This window comes from Peromyscus californicus, unplaced genomic scaffold (genome assembly GCF_007827085.1).
Source record: "Peromyscus californicus insignis strain IS unplaced genomic scaffold, ASM782708v3 Scaffold_8__1_contigs__length_139910024, whole genome shotgun sequence".
NCBI classification, from domain to species: domain Eukaryota; kingdom Metazoa; phylum Chordata; class Mammalia; order Rodentia; family Cricetidae; genus Peromyscus; species Peromyscus californicus.
In genome coordinates this window covers 90,123,768-90,144,105 of record NW_026294606.1, presented here as the reverse complement: position 1 = coordinate 90,144,105, position 20,338 = coordinate 90,123,768, and the positions used below count along the sequence as shown (strand labels likewise).

Here is a 20,338-nt window from a genome sequence, read left to right as displayed (position 1 = left end):
AACCCCCGCAGGCCATTGTTTCTGTTCCTCTATGGCCTAGCTCCAAGTCAAGACTGTGTAGACCACGGGGCCCCTGGGGCAGTAAAAGCATACTGCAGACAGTGGCTTTATACTTGTTTGTTTTCTTTCCCGATCTAGAAGCTAGAGTTTTTGCAACTTTTTGGCTTGACCACCCAACAGCAGAAGGAGGAGTTGGTAGCACAGAAGCGCCGGAAGCGGAGGCGGATGCTGAGGGAGAGAAGCCCATCGCCGCCTGCGATTCAGAGCAAGCGGCAGACGCCTTCCCCCAGACTGGCTCTGTCCACCCGCTACAGCCCCGATGAGATGAACAACAGCCCTAACTTCGAGGAGAAGAGGAAGTTCCTGACCTTCTTCAACCTGACGCACATCAGTGCAGAAAAGAGGAAAGGTATGGCCTTGCTCTGGCCTGCACACATAGGCCAGGGGGCTCCTGGGTAGCGTGGGCTAATGAGTGGCCTCTGCTCTGGTAGGCCCATCCCATGGTGTTTCTGTCATACTCTGCACATGTCCTGTTTGGAGGTAAACACTGATATGTCTGTTTATACAGCCAGTGCCTGTCAAGTCCCGCCTCCATCCTCTTGAACTTGATCAGGGGGACTCTTTGAACAGAGCGCTTCCAGGGCTTTCCCTGGGATTAAGAGGTGTTGCCTCCTGTTGTAGAATGTTCAGAGTCTGCATGCCACAGGCCCTTCCCCTTGGGGACACCAGTGAGCTCTGCGGAGCACTGTTTTTGATGCTTGGAGGCCTGGAGAGTGAGCTATGTGGGTGGCCTGTAGATACCAAGCCTAGCCACCTCATAGTAAGTACACAGCTTGCCCAGAAAGACACTTCTAGGTCAGTCTGGTATCCTAGGGCCATGTTGGAGAAGAGACTTGGAACTGGAATCCACAGCATAGAAGACATGGCGTGGTCACTCACAGCATGCTGAGGCTTCCTTGAGCAGCTCAACACCGTCTTGGGCTGAGGCATTGGTGTACACAGCCATGCCTCTGTATGCCTCAGGCCCCTTAAGGGCACTGGCCTCTTCCAGGAGAGTCCCGGGAAAACAGTGCCTCCAGGTCTTCAGTTGGTTTGACATGCTGCTTTATTGGAGGTGGCAGTTTCTTTTCCCGTTTTTAACAAGCGTGGTGGAGGTCTCACTTTCCCAGCAGGGGTTAGTGACGGGCTGACTGCCAGCACAAGCCCTTGGACACATGCCTAGTTGTCTGCAAGCCCGACTTTTCACCTGGCTTCGTGTCTAAAGGACGCCATCAGCACTGAAGCCTCTTAAGTTTCAGAGTTGGCAGGAAGAGCCGCCTAAACGGGGATCCGCGGCAAGGCATGCTGTAGGGTCCGCTCTCCTTCGCGGGAAATGGCTGTGAGCCTGGGCAGGAAGCGTGCTCCCTCCTTGGTCTCTGGGGGTGCCCTTGTGTTGGGGCCACCCCCCAGTCTTCAGATCAGATTCTCTGCTGAGAAGGAAGTCACCGTGGAAGCCCCCAGGCAGCTGCTGCTCGTGGCTGTAGATGTGGCTGCCTGGAGTGTGCGAGCCGTGCAGGGAAAATAAAAAGAGTCGGCCGCTGTCACCTGCTGCTTCCTGTCTGCACAGCCAGCCTGGTGCTGGCTTTTGATGCCTCTTGGTGTAAAGGGCTTGTACTTGCCGATCACGGTGGCCAGACCCCGCCTTTCCTCCCTCTCCGAAGTACCGCTAACCCGGACTGCTTTCCTCACAGACAAAGAGAGGCTTGTTGAAATGCTCCGTGCCATGAAGCAGAGGGCACTGTCCGCAGCAGTGGCAGACTCAGTGACAAACTCTGCGAGGGACAGTCCTGCCATCTCCCTGAGTGGTAAGGGAAGGACGTCCCGCCTTCCAGCGACCTGTAGCTCGGGCCACAGGGTTAGAGGTGGCACTCAAAGTCTCGTCTTCACGGTGAACTTGACCTACTGGAAGCTGGGCTTCTCTCCATCCTTCTTATGTGGTCCACCACAGTCCTGGTTGAGCAGGGCCTTAGGACACAATGCAAATTAGAAGGTGGGCATGAAGTTCATGGGAGGGCGCTGACTTCCATGGAGCTGCCCATCAGCAGCGGGCGGGAGCTGTCATCCCCCGGAGGATGGGCCTGAAGCCCCCGGAGTGCTGTCCCCAGAGGAGGCTGCACTGCAGACCCTGCCTGGCTCTCCAGACTCCAGCACCTGCTCTCTCACTCTCCTCTGCTGCTCCTGGCTGAAGAAAGCTGAAGCCTTGGGGTCCCATCTCTTGCTGTCTCTTCACCTGCTCTCCCTAAGTTGGATGAAGTTACTCACACCTTCTCAGCGCTTCCTGCTGCTCTCTCTCTACCTGTCCCTCGGGAACTGTTCACGGTTGGACTTGTGCTAACGCGCTCCTCTTCAGACTCTAGCCTCACGCATAGTGTTAACATAGGGGTGCACACACCGGTCTGTCTGCAAATGTAAGCTCTAGAGATCAGCAGGGTCCTTGTGCCTGTTTGTCCACAGCTTATAACGTTTCCTTCATTTTCTGTCTCTCAAAGAATCAGCCACACAGCCAGCTCCTCTGGAGACCGATCAACCTGCCGGTGTCCCTGCCTCCTTGTCAGATGTCCCGAAGGCCATGGAGACTGGGAGACTGGAACCGCTCCGGCCCCAGGAGCTCTTGAGAGTCCAGGAGCCAGCTCCTATCAGCGGTGAGAAGGCCAGGCTGAGTGAGGCCCCCGGGGGCAAGAAGAGCCTGAGCATGCTTCATTATCTCCGGGGCGCTGCGCCCAAGGACATTCCTGTGCCGTTGTCCCACAGCATCAACGGGAAGAGCAAGCCTTGGGAGCCCTTCATGGCTGAAGAGTTTGCACACCAGTTCCACGAGTCCGTCCTACAGTCTACACAGAAGGCTCTCCAGAAGCATAAAGGTAACAGGCCACATGTCCCCTGTCACCCATTAGTAGTGCTGGGTGACACAGGCCAATCACATAGTAATGGTACCTCTCAACCTTATGTCTGTGAAACACTTAGAGGTCCTCACTGGGCATGGGGTGGGTGAGGGGAGCCTCGGTCTCTTTCAGACTTGTAGTAGGACCTAAGGTACCTGCTCAAGAACCACATCCCTTAGTTAGCACATGACAGTTCAGTAAAGCCAAAAGCAAATGTCCTCTGCATGTGCAGTCCACAGCAGGGGCCCTCCCAACACCCATGCAGACTCACTTGGAAATATCTCTCTGGTCCTTTGCCAAGGTTCTGTGTGCCCACCGCCCCGGACCCAGGGGTTATAGGGACAGCCGTTTTCTGCCCCACTCCCCCAGGGGAAATGAGTGTTTGTAGACCCAGCAGGAAGAATTCAGTCATCATGTCCAGTCCGTGTTTAAGGGCTTCACACCGAGCTATGAAGGCTGAGCTCACAGACCGTGTCTGTCACTGAGCTGACCCTGCTGCTGGGGCCCAGGAAGCAAAGGCCAGGAGCTCAGGTGGCTGACTGGAGGCAGAGACAGCATTCCGGAAGCTTGCTGGCCAGCCAGACTAAACAAAACTAAGAGCAATAGAGGAGGGAAACCTCTGGCCTCATGTCGCCTCTCCTAGGAGGAGAAGCCCCCAGGAGAGGCGTGTTAACTGGGCCTCTGTGAGTTTATTAGAAAGACGGGGCTTGGCTGGAAGCAGCAGATTGCTCCCTGCGCCTTAGGGTGGAGGGGCTCTTTCGAGTGGCATCTAAGGGGCACATTACTGAATAGTCTTCAAGTGAGGCCACCAGCAGGGCTGAGCCACCTCTCCTTAGAGGGACAATCCCTGACCCTGCTCATGGAATACCTCTGCCCTCATGAAGGAGACCATGCTTACAGTTATAGACGTGCCCATGGGTGCCTTTCAGATCAGCCCCTGCCTGTGCCTCAAGATCCTCATTTCCTCACCCCAGGGAGCTCAGCTGTGCTGTCTGCAGAGCAGAACCACAAGGTCGACACGGCAGTCCACTACAACATTCCTGAGCTGCAGTCCTCTAGCCGGGTCCCCTTGCCCCAGCACAATGGACAACAGGAGCCCCTAGCTGGGAGGAAGGGCCCCCCGATGCAGGAGGTGGACCAGGACTCTGAGGAGGACGACGAGGATGACAGTGAAGAGGAAGCTGAGGAAGCCCCCAGGCGCCCGTGGCAAGGGATTGAGGCAATCTTTGAAGCTTACCAGGAACACATAGAAGGTAGGGGGCTTGGGGGGAGGGGTAATCAGCAAGTCTGGGCCCCACCGGATCCTTGCTAGTCGAGGGCTGCTTGAGTCATGGTGCTGAGACAGTGGTGTTCTTGCAGGGCAAGCCTACGGTATAGCTCATACCCTAGCCCTGAGGCCCTGCTCAAGGAGGGTGGCAGAATATTGCCTAGTTTGTATATGTAGCTGAGCTCTGGCCGGTCCTGATTACCATGCTTATGAGCCCACACTGAAGGAGCTTGGACTCTTTGCAGCTCACCTTACCTCGGAAGTTTCTAGATGCTCTCCCGGAAACCAGCCTGAGTCACATACCCCAGCACACCCATATATCCCCCGCTCTGCTGCCTTCACACAGTCGGGTGGGAGTGCGGGTGGGGGCAGCACCTCTCTCATGCTCATGTATACTACTCCCTTGCCCGTCTCCCCAGCATCCAGAGACTCCAATGCACTGCCTTTGGGGCCACACTGCCTTTGGCCTAACCTAGCTGCCGGTTACCTCCTCCCATACCTTAGCTTTATTGTTTTGGCACGTGACTGAGCTGTAAATATTGCATCTGCTACCACACCTCCTTGGAAGGTGTTTTGGAAGCAAATACCAACTGACACACAGGTAGCCTGAGCCCCTCCCCAAGTGCTGCCTTTTCCTCCTGCCCTGCATTTTGGGATTGTTGGGTCTGCTGTGCACTGCTCCTGCACCTGTTTCTGTTCTAAGGCATGCAGAAACAGGACCCAGTAGCATCGCAGATAGTTTTGAATTGGCGTAGAGAGAGAAATGCTCCCATCCGGGGTGTGGAGACTGTAGGTCTTTTGAAGGCCACTGGGACACTTCCCTGTGCTGTCCTTGTCATTCTGGGCATACATCTGCATCTGGCAGAAGTATCCCTGTGGTACTACCCTGGCTTGTTCTTAGCTGTGTGAATCTCAGGATCTTGTTAACTGACTCCCCGACAATAACCCTGTTAGGGTGTTCACTCTGTCCCTGGGATGGGAGAACTGGCCCTCAAACTCAGCAGTTCAGTCTCCATGGCAACACAAGCGAGGCTCTCTTTGGGGCTTGAGCTTTGCCGAGTGCTTGTGTCAGCACTTGACAGGAGGCCCAGCTGTGCTCAGCACTGACAGCCTGACCCAGGTAACAGGCATGTCTGCCACTGTTACTGCATCACCCGGGACCTGGCTGGTGGGGCTCTTGTCTCGGTTGTGAACTTGAGACAACCTAAGCTTGTCCTCTGCCAGGTTTATCTTCCCCTCTTGAGGTGACTTTTTCATACTTTGATTGCTGCGTCATTGATGACCGTCTTGTTGTTCTGGCTTTGTAAGGTCAGTCTGTTGTGGTCATTTGTCATTGACGGGAGCACTCTGTATAGTAGAGTGTCTTGGTAAAGCAGAGATTCGCTAATTAAAAAGGCCAGCCCTTTCCTAACAGCATAAACTGTCTCCACCATCATCACCAACAACTTGGTTTAAAAAACACACCTGAGCAGGGCGGTGGTGGTTCTCACCTTTAATCCCAGTACTCGGGAGGCAGAGCCAGGCGGATCTCTGTGAATTCGAGGCCAGCCTAGTCTACAGAGCAAGTTCCAGAACAGGCACCAAAACTACAGAGAAACCCTGTCTTGAAAACAAAAAACAAACAAACAAAAAAAACAAACAAACAAAAAACATCTGAAGGCCATTAATCCACTTAGTTTCCCCCACTGCACTGAGGTGGAGACATCTCGATCGTCAGTTGGCGCAGCTAAGAACACACTGCACAGTTGAAGACACGCAGCCTCATACAAAGATGATGCATGGCCACCTCTTGTCTTTTCAGAGCAAAACCTGGAGCGGCAGGTGTTACAGACGCAGTGCCGGCGGCTGGAGGCGCAGCACTACAGCCTCAGCCTGACTGCGGAACAGCTCTCTCTCAGCATGGCGGTGAGTCAGGCACCCCCAGAGAAGTCTGCTCTTCAGAATTCAGAACTTAATGCCAGGCATGGGAGCACATGCTTTAATCCCAGGAGGCAGGCAGATCTGCGAGTGTGAAGCCAGTCTGGGCCACATAGTGAGATCCTGTTTTAGAAATAAAAAGATTTTGCGGGGTGGTGGTGCATGCCTTCAATCCCAGCACTTGGGAGGCAGAGGCAGGTGGATCAGAGTTTAAGGCCAGCCAAGGCCACACATACACACACAAAAGTTCTTGTGGCACTAAGGTATCCCTCTACCCCCACACAGGGGGACATGTGCAGGGCTGATCAGACCTGGGATTCAGAGTTTGGTTCTTTAGGAGTACATGTTGCTGGAAGAACATTCTAGCAGTCTCCAGGTCACTCACTGGCGTACGTACCAGTGGTGTTCTAATGCACATCTTCTCCACAGGAGCTTCGGAGTCAGAAACAGAAGATGGTCTCGGAGCGGGAGCGGCTCCAGGCGGAGCTGGACCACTTACGGAAGTGCCTTGCCTTGCCCACCATGCACTGGCCTAGGGGCTACTTTAAGGGATATCCGAGGTGACGGTTTCCCTTGCTCTAGGCTGAACCTATAGCATAGAAATATTATCTATTTTATTACCTTGAATATTTAATATTTTTCACTGGGAGGTTTGAAGCTCACAAATTGAGAACGTGCCATGCATGAAGCGAAGAATTCCAGGCTCCAGAAAGGACGTCACCTTGACTCCAGTGTAATCGAGTCACCTGTCTCAGCTAGACTCAGTTTCTCTTTCTGATTGGCGGTGTTTCTCCTTCTTCCCCCACGTTCTCTTTCTCCTACCCTGATGCCCACCATGCATGTGGCTGAAGGAGAGCCGGCTGGTAGTTTCTGGTGTTGCTGTGCCACAAGAGCCCAGCTCGCCCTTGCTGCGGCCCTGGGAGCTAGCCTCTTCCTCCCAGGAGTAAGACTAACTTGCGCGAGAAGGCTGGGCGTGTACAGCAAAGGGCTCAGATCAGTCACCTTCCTGCGCCAGCCAGCGTCCGAGGAGCACGCGAGCTAGTCCAGGCTTCTCCCTGGAACAGCTCTTGGGAAAAGAGGCAAACCCACACCCGAAGGTACCTTGTTTTCCTTGGGGAAGATGAGTGGAGCTGTCCACAGATAGCCCACCCACTGGATTGCTACCGCTGTGTTTGGCGTTTTCATACAAACATACGTTTTGAGAGAAAAGTCAAAGGTGCTTCAGCCTTGTACTGTGTATATATTAAAAAAAAAAAACAAAGTTTTGTATGTTTTTATTACTTTAATTATTGTTATAAAAAGCCTGCCATTTTTAATATGTGGTTTGGGGAATTTTGTTTGTTTTTCCTGTTTGGGGGTTTCCTTTGTTTTTTTTTTCGGTTTTGTTTTTTTCTGGTTAAAGAAAAAAAAAACCAACCTGCTTTTAGTGTTTGTGCTGCTGCTGGTCAGGACATTAAAATGCTAAAGTTTTAGAAAGTAGAAGAGCTCACCTGTGCGGCATCCCATACAGCGGGGCTGAGGGGCACCTGGGGCTGGTCAGCTGTTGAGATCGTGAGTGACCCACATGCAATAGGAACTGGAGGTAAAGCCGTGGGAGCTGAGCTCCTGTGACAGGCACAGCTGTGGCAGAGAGCTCCGTACTGAGCAATCTCCTTTCCAGTTTCAACTCCTCAGTCAGGGTCGACCAACTAACTTGAAGAGAACCTCTTCCTGTCAGCTTGTGGCTGTCACTCCATGAGGATAAGAGGCTGAGCCTACCCTTGCCTACCAGGCTCAATGGCTGGACAGAGCAGCTTGCTGGCAGGTCCTCCCCACCAGCCACCCCCACTTACCCACCCCCCCAGTTTGCTCTGTCCCCCTGCCGAGAATCTTGTAGATATTAGCAAACTCAGACACGCAAGCACCAGTACTGTCAGCAGTCAAAACGTACCTCCCTTGGCATGGGAGCAACAGGAGAGAGGCGGTCCCGAGGCCTCTGCCCTACAACCAGTTGGGGATGGTCTACAGGTGAGCAGAGGCTGCATGCCCTGGGACAAAGTGTTACCCAAGTTCCCAATTAAATGCTGCTTGCGCTCACACCTTAGTGTTCCTATCCCAGGCTAAACTCCACAGTGATGACTGGAAGCTTTTGCTAATCTGCTTTCTTGGTAATGGCTTTGGGAAAAGTAGACCCCATAACTTAAAACTGCACACAGCCCCTCCCATTATCTCACAGGACTTCCCCTGGCTGAGTATGTGACCCAACGCGAGAGAGAACTTCCCAGGTCGGCCTGGGGCACAAGCTGAGCCACTGACCTGCAATGCCTATGTCCCTTCCAAACGCCCTTGCCTACCTGTGAAGCCCTGAATATTCCCGTGCTCACAAGTAAAGTGACAATCAGAACCAGGTACAAGCCAGTAAAGTGGCAGGCAAGTGCCATTTCTACCACACACATAGTTCTCCCATCCCACATAGTCTGAGACACTGATATATGTAGCTGAAAACGTAGCATACCCTTCCAGGTACCGCACATAGTCCCCGGAGGTCTCTTCAACCTTTCCACTACAGATCTGCTCCAGGATGGACTGTAAAATTAGTATGTACATGAGAATCCCAGACCTTGACTGTGCCTTCCCACTTGGCCTCCAAGGGATAGCTGCCCTGTGTCCTGACTGGGAATTCACCAAGCTTATGATGGACAGTCCAGTGTTAGATCCCATGGCTCCATGTTTGATCAGATCTTTAAAAAAAAAATGGTTGCATATCATTAGAGCCAAACTGATATGACTAAGATAAGATAAGACGGTCAACACTTCAGTGCATGGTATCTTAAGGACCTCCAACTAGTACCATGACACTAGATTGTACTGCTGGGGTACCCAGAGGGTTACAAGGAGCCCTGCCCTAACTGGGGAAATCAGCCATGCTCACAGCACTGCCAGATCTCAGTTAAACTGGACTGCAAACTAGACGCCTCCCCACCCCACCCCCACCCCCGACATCCAGGACCCAGCATGGAGATGGCCCGCACAGCAGGCTCGCACCTCCGAGGTGTGGTTAGCCACTTAGCAGCAGTCTGTACTCTCTCAAGTACTCAAGCTTTGACTTCACTACTTGCCGTAGCCTGTCCCCACTGTCTGATCCAGTGCTTAACCCTAGAGGCTGCCTTGACCTGAGGAGGCATCTCACTGGTTCTGTACTTGTGTGTGCCCTGCGCCTCGCTGCTCGCTCGGGCAGTGGACCCAGGCAGGAGGGAGGACGGTGCCTCGGTCACTCTGGGGGCAGTTTAGATGCTGTGAAATTAAACCCGTTCTAAGTGTACTTGTTTGAATTAACTGTATTGTAATATTATTTGTTGAATGTAGTAATTAGGTATTTATGAATATATTGCTGTAATTTCTGACAACATCCCAAAAAATAAAATCTTCTAAATCACGTTAAGAGGAAAATCTTTTTATATCAGCACCACCACCCCTCCCCGCAATTCTCAACTACATACAGCTTTCACAGGTCCAACTTGAAGACACTGAACTACACTGGCCTGAACAGTTGCTGTGCATGGCATGCAGAGGAGTCCGTGCTCCTTAGAGAAGTCATTCCTCACGAGAGGAGAGCCGGTACTTCGACACTCGGTGGAAGCTGAACTCGCTGAGTTCTGACAGAAGTGAGTAGCAAACGCACGGCTTCCACCAGTGTTCACACCCCCCTCTCCACCGTCACATGCTTCCAGAGCTGAGTGCCCATTAAGTCCAGAGCTTGACAGCAGCAGACAGCAAGGGTCTGCACACCACAGGCCTGTGGCTAGAAGTCCTGGGATTGGGTGCTCTCGGAGGGCTGGAGGTTTGTGCGGAGTTTGTACATGTGATTAAGTGCCTGGGTGAGGAAGGCCCCACTCGTGTTGATCTCCATCAGGGTTAAGTTATCCAGCTGAAACCAGAAGCAAATGGGTAGAGGAAATTCTGACCTTAAAGCCAAACTCAACTGAACAGAAGCTTATACACCAATGAGTTGTTTGTTCCTGGGCGCTGAGGACGAAGCCCAGTGCCCTGGCACACCAGGCAAGCTCTACCCAGGTCCCCATGAGCTATTATTCAAAGCACAACTTCAAATCCCTGCTTACATGGCTGAGCAGGCAGGATGCCCTGACAACTCCCTGGAAGCATTCACACTGACTGGCAGTGCCCACTGGCACAGGGTGGGGACGGGAGGGCCATGCGTACCTTAGCATGTGCCTCCTGCTGCCGAACAAAGCTGTCAGCAGACACCCGGAGCTTGGCCATGCGTGTGTCCCAGAGATCTTTGATGAGTGTCCGGATGGTGTCTGCTTTGGGGATGTTGTCAGAAGCACTGAAGATACACAGACAAAGGCAAAACACACAGAGGCACTTGGTAAGACAAGGCAGAAGTGGCCACTGCTTCAAAACCATAGCTTGGGGGCAGGCCAAACAGCTCCGCAATTAGTGCGGCCACTCTTCCTAAGGATTCCAGTTCCATTGCGGCCATCCATCAGGCAGCTCACAGCTGCTTATAAACCCTAGGCCCCCAAACACCTGCGGCAGACACAGACCCATCCAAACGTGCACACAAACAAATCTTTAAAGATAAAGCTTGATGAGCCAGGGGTGCTAGCACATGGCTGTAACCTTAGCATTCAGAAGGTTGAGGCAGGAGAACTACAAGTTCAAGGCTGAGATACACAGCTAGAACCTGTTTCAAAGAGGGAAGGGAAAAAAGCCTTGCACAGACTTGGTAGAGTACTGGGCTCTGTTCTTTCCTCGGTGGTTGGCATGTGGCAGGTAAGCTTGGCACCCAGTGTTTTCATTCATGCTCATTGTCCATGGTCAGTGGCTACACAGAATGACAGATCTAACAAAGTGAAGCAATACTGAAAGTCAGGAGTGGTGACTATACTCCCAGCACCTAGGAAGCTGAGATAGGAGGATACCTGGACATGGAGTATGGTGTGAGACTCCATAGCAAGAACACAGGCTAGAGGTGGCTCAGAAGTTAGCACACACAGTGCTCTTGCAGGGGGACACAATTTGGTTCCTAGCATGCATGCCAGGTGGGGCAAAATGACCTCTAACCCCAGCTCCAAGGTAATCCCATACCTCTGGCCTCTCAGGGCACCCACATGCACTCACATGCACATACCGACACACAGACACAATAAAAATAAATCTTCAGAACAATAACACTTTGGAGGGGGCTAGAGATGGTTCAGCAGTTAAGAGCACATACTCTTGCAAAGGACCCAATCAGTTCCCAGAAACCTCCATGGGGTGATCTATAATCCCCTGTAATTCCAGCTCTAAGAGCTCCAATACCCTCTTCTTGTCTCCTTGGGCACATACATGCATATACCCTCGCACAGACATACACATGTAATTAAAAACAAACATATGTCTTTAAAAGAATAGTGGAAAGCCGGGCGGTGGTGGCGCACGCCTTTAATCCCGGCACTCGGGAGGCAGAGGCAGGCGGATCTCTATGAGTTCGAGGCCAGCCTGGACTACCAAGTGAGTTCCAGGACAGGCGCAAAGCTACACAGAGAAACCCTGTCTTGAAAAACCAAAAAAAAAAAAGAATAGTGGAAGATTGTGCTGATGGGACACTCCCTTTAGGGTAACACCACCCTGTGCTGTGTAACTATCTCATAGCTGGCTAGTTCAGCAGATCCCTGTTTTTACGGTGACGTAGGCTCACTACCCAGCACCACCAGGGAAGAAGAGGGCAAGCTTTGTGCTAAGCCCTTTAAGTGCATCTCTAGCCTCACAAAAGGCTGAGAGACAGGACTGCCGCTGTGGGGAGCACAGGTTACAAAACTCACAGAGCGGAGGAAAGTCTCAAAGCAGCCGGTGTCCACAGAGAGTTTAAGGTCAGCAGTTGTAACAACTTTCCTTTACGACATACTTGAAGGCAGCCTTTGAAGAAAGAAGTTCACACAAGACAGAGGCAGACGGACTCATGTAGCCATCACTAGGTGCTCTCCCTGTGCCAGTCAGCTCAGGAGAGGCAGGCGGGTTTGCAGTACAGAGTGTATGAACTGAATTATGAACACAAGCGTTCAGATCTTCCGCTCTGAACAGAAGAAGAAGACAAAGAACTCCAGATCCTTATCAAGTGAACTACAGAGCAAAGTAAAACTGGGTTCCTGGACCATCGAGATGGCTCAGCAGGTAAAGGTATCCGGCTAAACCTGACAATCTGAATCCAATCTCTGGAACCCACATGATAGAAGGAGAGAACCAATTCCTGAAAGTGTCCTCTGAATGTATCCACAAAAGGAATGTCCTTTTAAATTTCTAATTCTATTATATTTTATTTAGTTTATTTAGTTTTGTGGGGGGTTTTGTTGCTTTTTTTTTTCTCCCTAGCCTGAGTTTCTCTATGTAGCCCTGGCTGGCCTTGAACTCAGAAATCTGACTGCCTCTGGCTCTGAGTACTGAGATGTGCACCACCACCGTCCAGCTAAAAAAATTTTAATTTGGTTCCTTTAACTAAATAAATTACACAGTAAGGTTTTGTTTTTTGTTGTTGTTTTAAAAGACTCAATCTTACTGTATAGCTCTGGGTGGCCTGGAACTCCTAAAGTAGACCAAACTAGAATTCATATTCATCTGTCTCTACCCTCCATCCCCACCCAGTGATGGAATTAAGAGTGTGCTACCACACCTTCCCGGACAACAATAAGGTTCTTGGTAGAGTGCATAATACACAGAACGCCAAGAAACAGTCCTCTATACTGGTAGCACCAGCCTGGTTCCTAGTCATGCATCAAGATTCTCTCCTTTCCTAGACTACCTGTCTCTCTCAGACCCCTGAAGACACCACATCTCCCTTGGCCTCCCCATCACCACAGAATCTGTGTCTCCACGGCCCATCGTGTACCCCCCCCAACCCCCATACCCTCAAGCATACGGAACCACAGTACCTTCCAGCTCCTCCCACACTGCTGCCCTCTCCCTGCTCCTCAGGACGGTCTGCTGTTCTGTTCAAGTTGGCGTTCCTTAAATGCCTTCTCTGGCCTCCCCAGGCCTTGTTATGCCCCAAGGATTCCCAAAGGCACTGATGGTGCAGCAGTTTCATGACCAGTTCACAGGGTCACATTGTTTCCCTACCCAAATAGGAACTCAGGCCCATGTGACTATGTTCAGAACAGTAAGGATATTGTAGGAAGGAATGAGTGAGCCTCAGCCTCCCATCCCTCCTGAGTTCACCTTTAGACAAAGCAGTGACACACAGCCTTACTGTCCAGCTGCTCTAAGAGGACCGCACAGTTCTGCTCTCGAACCAGCCGAGAGGTACAGTCTAGCTGGATGCTCACTGAGTTACGTTTGAGCACCTACCGATTTCAGTCAACAAACCTGTCTGAGGCCTGTGTGGGGACAGTCCCTGCCCATCCAGTACAGGCTGCATAATGGCACAGCCAGACAGAAGACTACAAAACTGTACTGTAGCAAATGCCAGGGCAGAGCTCTGCAGACACTACTAGGCCAGGAGGAGCTGGGGCAGGAGGACCACTAAAGCCCGGAGCTCAGAACCAGTTTAAGCAATCTAGCACGATCCCATAGCAAACAAACAAAACCTGGTCTGCAGATCCCCGGGGATCATAAACCTACAGACAGAGCAAAGGAGGGCTGTGAAAGAAGGGGGCGGGAACACCTGCCAGCTGTGACTGCTCTGAGCACCTGACCTAAGACTGAAGCTAGAAGCTGCAGACAGGGCAGCACCAAGCAACCTGGCCACCACATGAGGAATGATCCAGAAGACAGAGAGCTGGGGCAGATGTGGGTGCATAAACCCAGAGCTTGCCAGGGCACATCTCTATAGCTCAAGACCAAGGCCCACATGAGGCCCTTGGCCACTCGTGTGACAGACACAGGGAACCCAGATCCATACACTTTCACTCAGTTGGACTAATGTGCAGTTCCAGAAACGACTGTTGCTGGAGCGACAGTGGCTACATTGCAATCCAGTGACAAGTGACAGGCCTAGAATGTACAGAATCCAAGGTGGGGAGAGAAGGAACAGAAGAGAACAGAGAGATAGCCTAGTCCCCCTGCATGGAGACACCTCCTCCAGGTCACCTATATGAGGGCATGCACTGCCTCGTGGGCTGACTCACTGATTCAGCAAGAGCTTGGTGATCTCCATGTAGTGTGGGCTGGGCACTGGGGTGAATGTCTCCTCCTTCCGCTCCTGATCTCGCAACTCTTCCAATTTCTCTGAAACATAGAGGTTAGTGCGTTTCACCATCACCATAACAGAGAGAAAACACATTTTGTTTTGTTTTTCAAGACAGGGTTTCTCTGTGTAGCCCTGGCTGTCCTGACACTTGCTCTGTAGACCAGACTGGCCTTGAACTCAGAGATCCATCTGCTTCTGCCACCAGAGTGCTGGGATTAAAGGCGTGTGCCACTCCTCCCAGCTGAGAAAGCGTTTTTTGTTTTGAAATTTGTATATGTGTGTGTGTGTGTGTGTGTGTGTGTGTGTGTGTGTTCTGCCTGCATGTATGCCTGCATGCCAGAAGAGGGCGCCAGGTCCCATTAGAGATGGTTATGAGCCACCATGTGGCTGCTGGGAATTGAACTCAGGACCTCTGGAAGAGCAGTCAGTACTCTTAATCACTGAGCCATCTCTCCAGCCCCAAGAAAACATTTTTAATCTTACAATCTGACCAGGCACTGGTATTGCCTACATGGCCAGTAAGCAAGTGCAGTGCATAAAAACAATGTGGGGTATTCATATCTTAGACTAGATGTCTTGCGAGCACCTCTCGGGACGGATGCTGCGTCTGATGTCACCACTACCCCTGAACCTTCTTCTGACCTAACTTCCCTCTATTAGTGCCTATAGCCAATTCCCTGTGACCTCTCAGTGCTGGGGTCCAGAGCTCAGTGGGTGAGTCCTCTCCACACCCTAGGCTCAAACTCCAGCCATCTCATCCTGCCCAAGTGGAGACCTAGCACACCTGGAGTACTTCTCCAACTCCTGCCTCTATGTCCCACTGTTCACATGACTTGCACCTGGACAGCGATCCAGCATCCCCAAGACGACAGGCTCAGACCACACCCTGGGCCTCCTCACTGCCCTGTGCTCTGCCAACCTCAGAAAACAGTGATTCCATCTAAGAGCTGAGCCTCCAGCCACAGCTGGGCATGCCTTAGCACCATCTCTTCTTTTTTCTCCTCCACACAGACCTTCAGGATAGCCTGCTACCACTCCCTAGAAAGCACTCAGGCCAGCTGCAAGCAGCCTCAGCCCACCTCCATGAAAGCAGTGATTCGGTTCTTCCTGCACACTTCATGCATGCCAGGCAGGCAGTCCGCCACTGAACTGAACCCCTGCACGGGATTACTTTACTTTCTACCCTTGAATCATATAACAAAACACATCTGTTCAATGTCTTCACCAATCAGGAAGACTGGCAATGCCAACCCTCTGGCCAGGATGTGGGACAATGTGATCTCATCTACATTACTCTGGAATTCTAATGTTTCAACACTCAGCAGGACTGGCTGGCAGCTTCTTAAAACTTAAGCATCATCTGTCCTGTGGCCCAAGTCCCCAACAGGCAGTATCTATTTGCCCAAGAAAAATAACTCAGCAACATGGAAGATGGAGGCAGGAGGATTAGCAGTTTAAGCCCATTCTTAACTACATAGCAAGCATGGGGCAGAACTGACTCCTTAACAAGCTGTCCTCTGCTCACGTGTGTGCCATGGCACATGTGCAGACACACAGACACAATGATGATTTTTTTATATTTTATTTATTTTTTTAATTACCCTCATGATATTAATTACACTTGTGGTATTCCACAATGATGATTTTTAAAACTAGGAAAGAGGGGGCTGGAGAGATGGCTCAGCAATTCAGAGTACTTGCTACTCCTACAGAGGACCTGGGTTTTGATTCCAGCACTCATGCAGCAGCTCACAACCTCAGCTCCAGGGGATCAGATAGAGTCTTTTAGTCTCTAAAGGCACTGTATGCATGTGATGCACATGACCCATACATATAAAAAAATTATTTATAAATGGCAAGTAACCCAAATACCTGCAGAACAGGTGAGCAGAGGCATAGAGTACTCACAGAGGGAGCACCTAGGCAGGAGAACAAGGTGATGACCCATGTGGTCAGAAGGTCAACTGCAAACCACACATCCACCAGAGAAGCCAGAGCAGCATAGCACACGACATCGTTCTATGGACATGAAGTCCCAGAGCAGACAGGCCTCCTGCATGGGCTCCCGGCACCAGCACCGTCTAACTGCTCCTCACCTGGACCACAAAAGCACAGAACTCTGCACGTCTCTCTAACCTTGGGCCTGGGCCAGCTGAAACTAGTAATGGGTCTCTAATGGATTCAGGCCTAGAGGGTGCCCCTTGAGGCACAGGAACTGGGGTCCCCAGTTTCAGGACTATCAGAGTCATCCACTCCTTAACACAGGTTAAGTTCAAGCACCTCTCTCTGACTAGCCTGGTTTAAATAGCCTCCCCGTTGGCTTCCCTTTGCCATGATGAACACCATGACCAAAAACAAACTGGGGATGAAAAGGTTTATTTGGCTTACTTATCAAAGTCCACCAACGAGGGAAGTCAGGGTCGGGACTCAACAGGAACTACAAGGGAAGACTGTTTATTGGCTGGCTCAGGTTGCTTGCTTATACAGGCTAGGACTACCGGCCTAGGGGTGGGACCGCCCACAGTGGGCTGGACCCTCCTACATCCAACAAGAAATTGCCCAACAGACATGCCCACAGGCCAATCTAATGGAAATGATGTCTCAAGTGAGGGTGCTTGTTCCCAAGTGTGTCTGTCAAGTTGATAACAAAACGAACCATGACTAAGCCTTTTCTTCTAGGTCTTCTCAGGTGACTCCAGCCAAGCTCACTGGGGATCTTCAAACTCTATATACCTCTCTCCCACCAATTAAAAAGACTGCGAAGGCTCATGGTTGACTTCTTTTCCCTAACATCTTCACAGGCATCTTTAATCTACCACACACTTCTGACTCCAACTGTACAAAGGGTTTTTAACAAAGAGTTGTGCAACCATCAATTCAATTTCAGATTTCCATCCCCCCCCCAAAAAAAACATAACCCCTCCATTCCCTCCCAAGCCCCCATTACCTAAGCAGTCACTATTCTGTGCCTATAGTTCTGCCTAGTTCTGACTGTTCACATAAACAGAATCATACAATCTCCAAGTCTTTTGTGCTTGGCTTCTTTATTCAACATCCGATTTTCCAGGTTCATCCATCCTGTAGCATGGATCAGAAGCCCATTCCTTTACATGGCTGGATAATATCCCATTGTAGGGTGACTGTCCTAATTTGCTTTTCTGTTGCCATGATAAATACCATTGCCCAAGTTGGGGAGGAAGGAGTTTATTTGGCCTGATCACAGTCCATCACTGTGACGGACAGGAACAGAGACAGGAACCACGGAGGAAGGCTGCTGACTGCCTTGCCTGTCTTCTTATACAACTCAGCACCACCTGCCCAAGGTTGACAACACCCATGGTGGGCTGGGCCCTGCCATTTCAATCATTAACCAAGGAAACGCCCCACAGACATACTCACAGGCCGGTAGGATGGAGGTAATTTCTCAGTTGAGGTTCCTTCTTCCCAGGTGACCTGAGTTTGTATCAGTTTGACAAAACTAACCACACAGTGACACACTATTTTCACAGTCTTTGGAACAGAATTTCCCAGCATGCCGATACTTAATTAAAACAAAACTTGTTGTATCTCTGTGAGTTCGAGGCCAGCCTGGTCTACAGAATGAGTTCTAGGACAGCCGGGGCTACACAGTGAAACTCTGTCTCGAAACAAAACAAACAAACAAACAAAAAACACTAAGAAAAATTTTAAAATGCTTGTTTAAAAGTTGAATCTCTACTCCATTTTTAAATTAAAATGTATTATTATTGTGTGCAGTCGAGTGCATAGGAAAGTCAGAGGACAACGGCGGGGCTCCTCCCGTTCTCTCCTCCCGCGGTGGATTTTAGGGATCGAACTCAGATTCTTAGGCTTTGCTTGTAAGTGCCCTTACCTATTGAGCCATCTCGCCGGGCCCACATCTTTGATTTTAAGGCTAGCTAAATATCTAAAATCCAAATAGGAACTAGACGCATCACAAACACTCCACACCAACGAGCCACTGGAACAGCTACTGCTGTCGGCTGTCCGGGAGCCAGGAACCGAGGAAGGAGGCAGATCAGGGACAAGCCCGCCCACCGGGCCCGGGAATGCTCACCCACATCCATCCACTCTGGAGGTAGCAGACGGCACTTCTGTCTCTGTTTCAGGTTAATGGCCAGCCACAGGGGCACTTCCACGGGTAAGCCGGGGTTGAAGGGCCCCAGGTCCCCCTGCAAGGACAACGCAGACCCCAGGTGGAAAGGAGCGGTGACCTGTCCGTGACCCCACGGCCGCAGCCCCGTCCCGCCCGCCTCACCCCGATCAGGTAGATCTTGTCCAGACTGAAGTTCGGGATGATGGTCACCAGCTCCTTCTCGGCCAAAAACTCCACCTCGGCTGCGTCCATGATGAAGAGTACGTTCCCACCCCTCCGCGTCTCAGACGCCCCGCCTGGGCCGCGGCTTTCCCGCCACTGCGCGGGGCCCGCCCCCCGGCCGGAAGACGGCCTGCGGCGACCTATAGAGACGATGCAATCTTAGCAGCCTCGGGAGGAATCCGCAGCTGGTACGAGCCCGTGGATTGGTCGGTCAGAGCGAGGCTGCACTCAAGCCCTGCCCAGAATTATAATATGGCCACGCCCTCCTACGGATTACCCATACCCTTTCCTGTCCGCGGGCTCCATGCTTAATCCTGGCTCAGCGGTCTCGTGAGTTACAACTACTCCCCCGCTAGCCCACCCCTGCTGCGTCTTTATCCTCTCCAGGCCCCGCCGCTAGCCCTGTCCCCTCTTCTTTATTAGTCTCCGGACCTGCCCCCTCGTCAGGCCGCACACGGCTCCTCCTCTTGCCCGCCTGTCACGCTCATGGCCCCGCCCCTGAAGCACGGCCCCGCCTCTGGCCCCGCCTCTCCTTCCTATGGCCCCGCCCCTCCTGTGCCCGTCCCTTTCCCTACCGGCCCGCAGGAGGCGGTGCACCTGCGGCAACCCGCTCCTTTGCGGCCTCTGGCCGCAAACTCAAGTCACTTGCCTGCCTCCGCTAAAAGGGTAGATGTTTGGGACCTTGTCTTCACCTGCGCTAGGCGCAGATTCAGGAATAAACACATTCATCCCAAACTCAGCTCCGGGTGCTGGGACATGGCTAACAGGTCCACACAGACACCATCATGAGGGAAGGGTCTTCCCTTTAATTTTACGGTCTTTGCCCTTTCTGAACATGGGTTAATAAGCAATGAAAATGCGACTTCCCTGTCTGTTCCATTCAGATCCATTGGGACAGGACCCAGAATCATAGCTTTAGCAAGCCAAACATCAGGTGAGACCTCGGCAAGGACAAGTTCGCAAACGTTTTATCGTTGCAGTTGTGAAAACTGAACCCTAGTCCTCAAAAATGCTAATCACACCCTCTTCCACTGAGTTACACCCCAGAACCTGATGCCCTCAAGCCTTCTGTACAGAGGACCTAGGTGAGCCAGCAACACTCAAATCCCTGAAAGTCTCCATGTTAATATGACCCTGCAAGGGGAGTTTTGAGTCAGGAGTCTGGTGAGAACAGCTGAAACTATAATAAGCCCTATAAGCCGGGTGACTCCATCAGGGTGGCAGCAGACCAGGGTAGCTCACAGGGAGAGGTTAGTCTACAACTGGTAAGGGCACGAGGGGCTGGATCCGAGTTTGAAACCCTCACCATGAGGTCCAGATATGAGGTGTAATCTATCTCAGCATTTCAGAGGTGGAAGCAGAGGGTCTTAGTTGGGGCCAGCCTGAGCCATGCAGCATTTACTATCTCAAAAATAAAGAAACCCAAGGGTGGGGGTGTACCTCTGTGATAGAACAGTGACCTCCCACATGCAGGGTCCTGCTGCAGTGGTTTGAATGAGAATGGCTCCCATAGGCTCATAGACTTGAATCCTTAGTCCCCCCAACTTCTATACCCATCCCCACGCCCCCTTTGGTGGAACTGTTTGGAAAGGATTAGGAGGTGTGACACTGGGGTGGACTTTAAGGTTTCAAAAGCCCCACCATCCCTAGTGTGCTCTCTCTGCCCTATGCTTGTGGATGAGGATGGAAGCTCTCTGCTTCTGCTCCAGCGCCTTGCCTGCCTGCTT

At 51.6% G+C, this 20,338-nt stretch overlaps 2 protein-coding genes across 2 annotated transcripts in view; one reads left to right on the top strand and one right to left on the bottom strand.

Annotated features, from left to right (window-relative positions):
* Gse1 (Gse1 coiled-coil protein) overlaps positions 1-9,521 on the top strand; it is a 380,520-nt gene extending 370,999 nt beyond the window's left edge. Inside the window, 6 exon segments of the mRNA XM_052727088.1 lie at positions 139-409; positions 1,731-1,844; positions 2,529-2,900; positions 3,896-4,174; positions 5,990-6,093; positions 6,535-9,521. Of these exon segments, the coding sequence (XP_052583048.1) occupies positions 139-409; positions 1,731-1,844; positions 2,529-2,900; positions 3,896-4,174; positions 5,990-6,093; positions 6,535-6,669 (1,275 nt within the window). The 3' untranslated portion in view covers positions 6,670-9,521.
* Position 9,522: 1 nt separating this feature from the next.
* Positions 9,523-19,015, bottom strand: Gins2 (GINS complex subunit 2). The gene is made up of 5 exons (XM_052727090.1): positions 18,552-19,015; positions 18,351-18,465; positions 14,214-14,313; positions 10,306-10,432; positions 9,523-10,012 (listed from the first exon to the last, which is right to left on the bottom strand). The coding sequence occupies exons 1-5, from the start codon at positions 18,639-18,641 to the stop codon at positions 9,887-9,889; spliced, it is 558 nt and encodes a 185-aa protein (XP_052583050.1). The 5' UTR covers positions 18,642-19,015; the 3' UTR covers positions 9,523-9,886.
* Between the last annotated feature and the right edge of the window lie 1,323 nt (positions 19,016-20,338).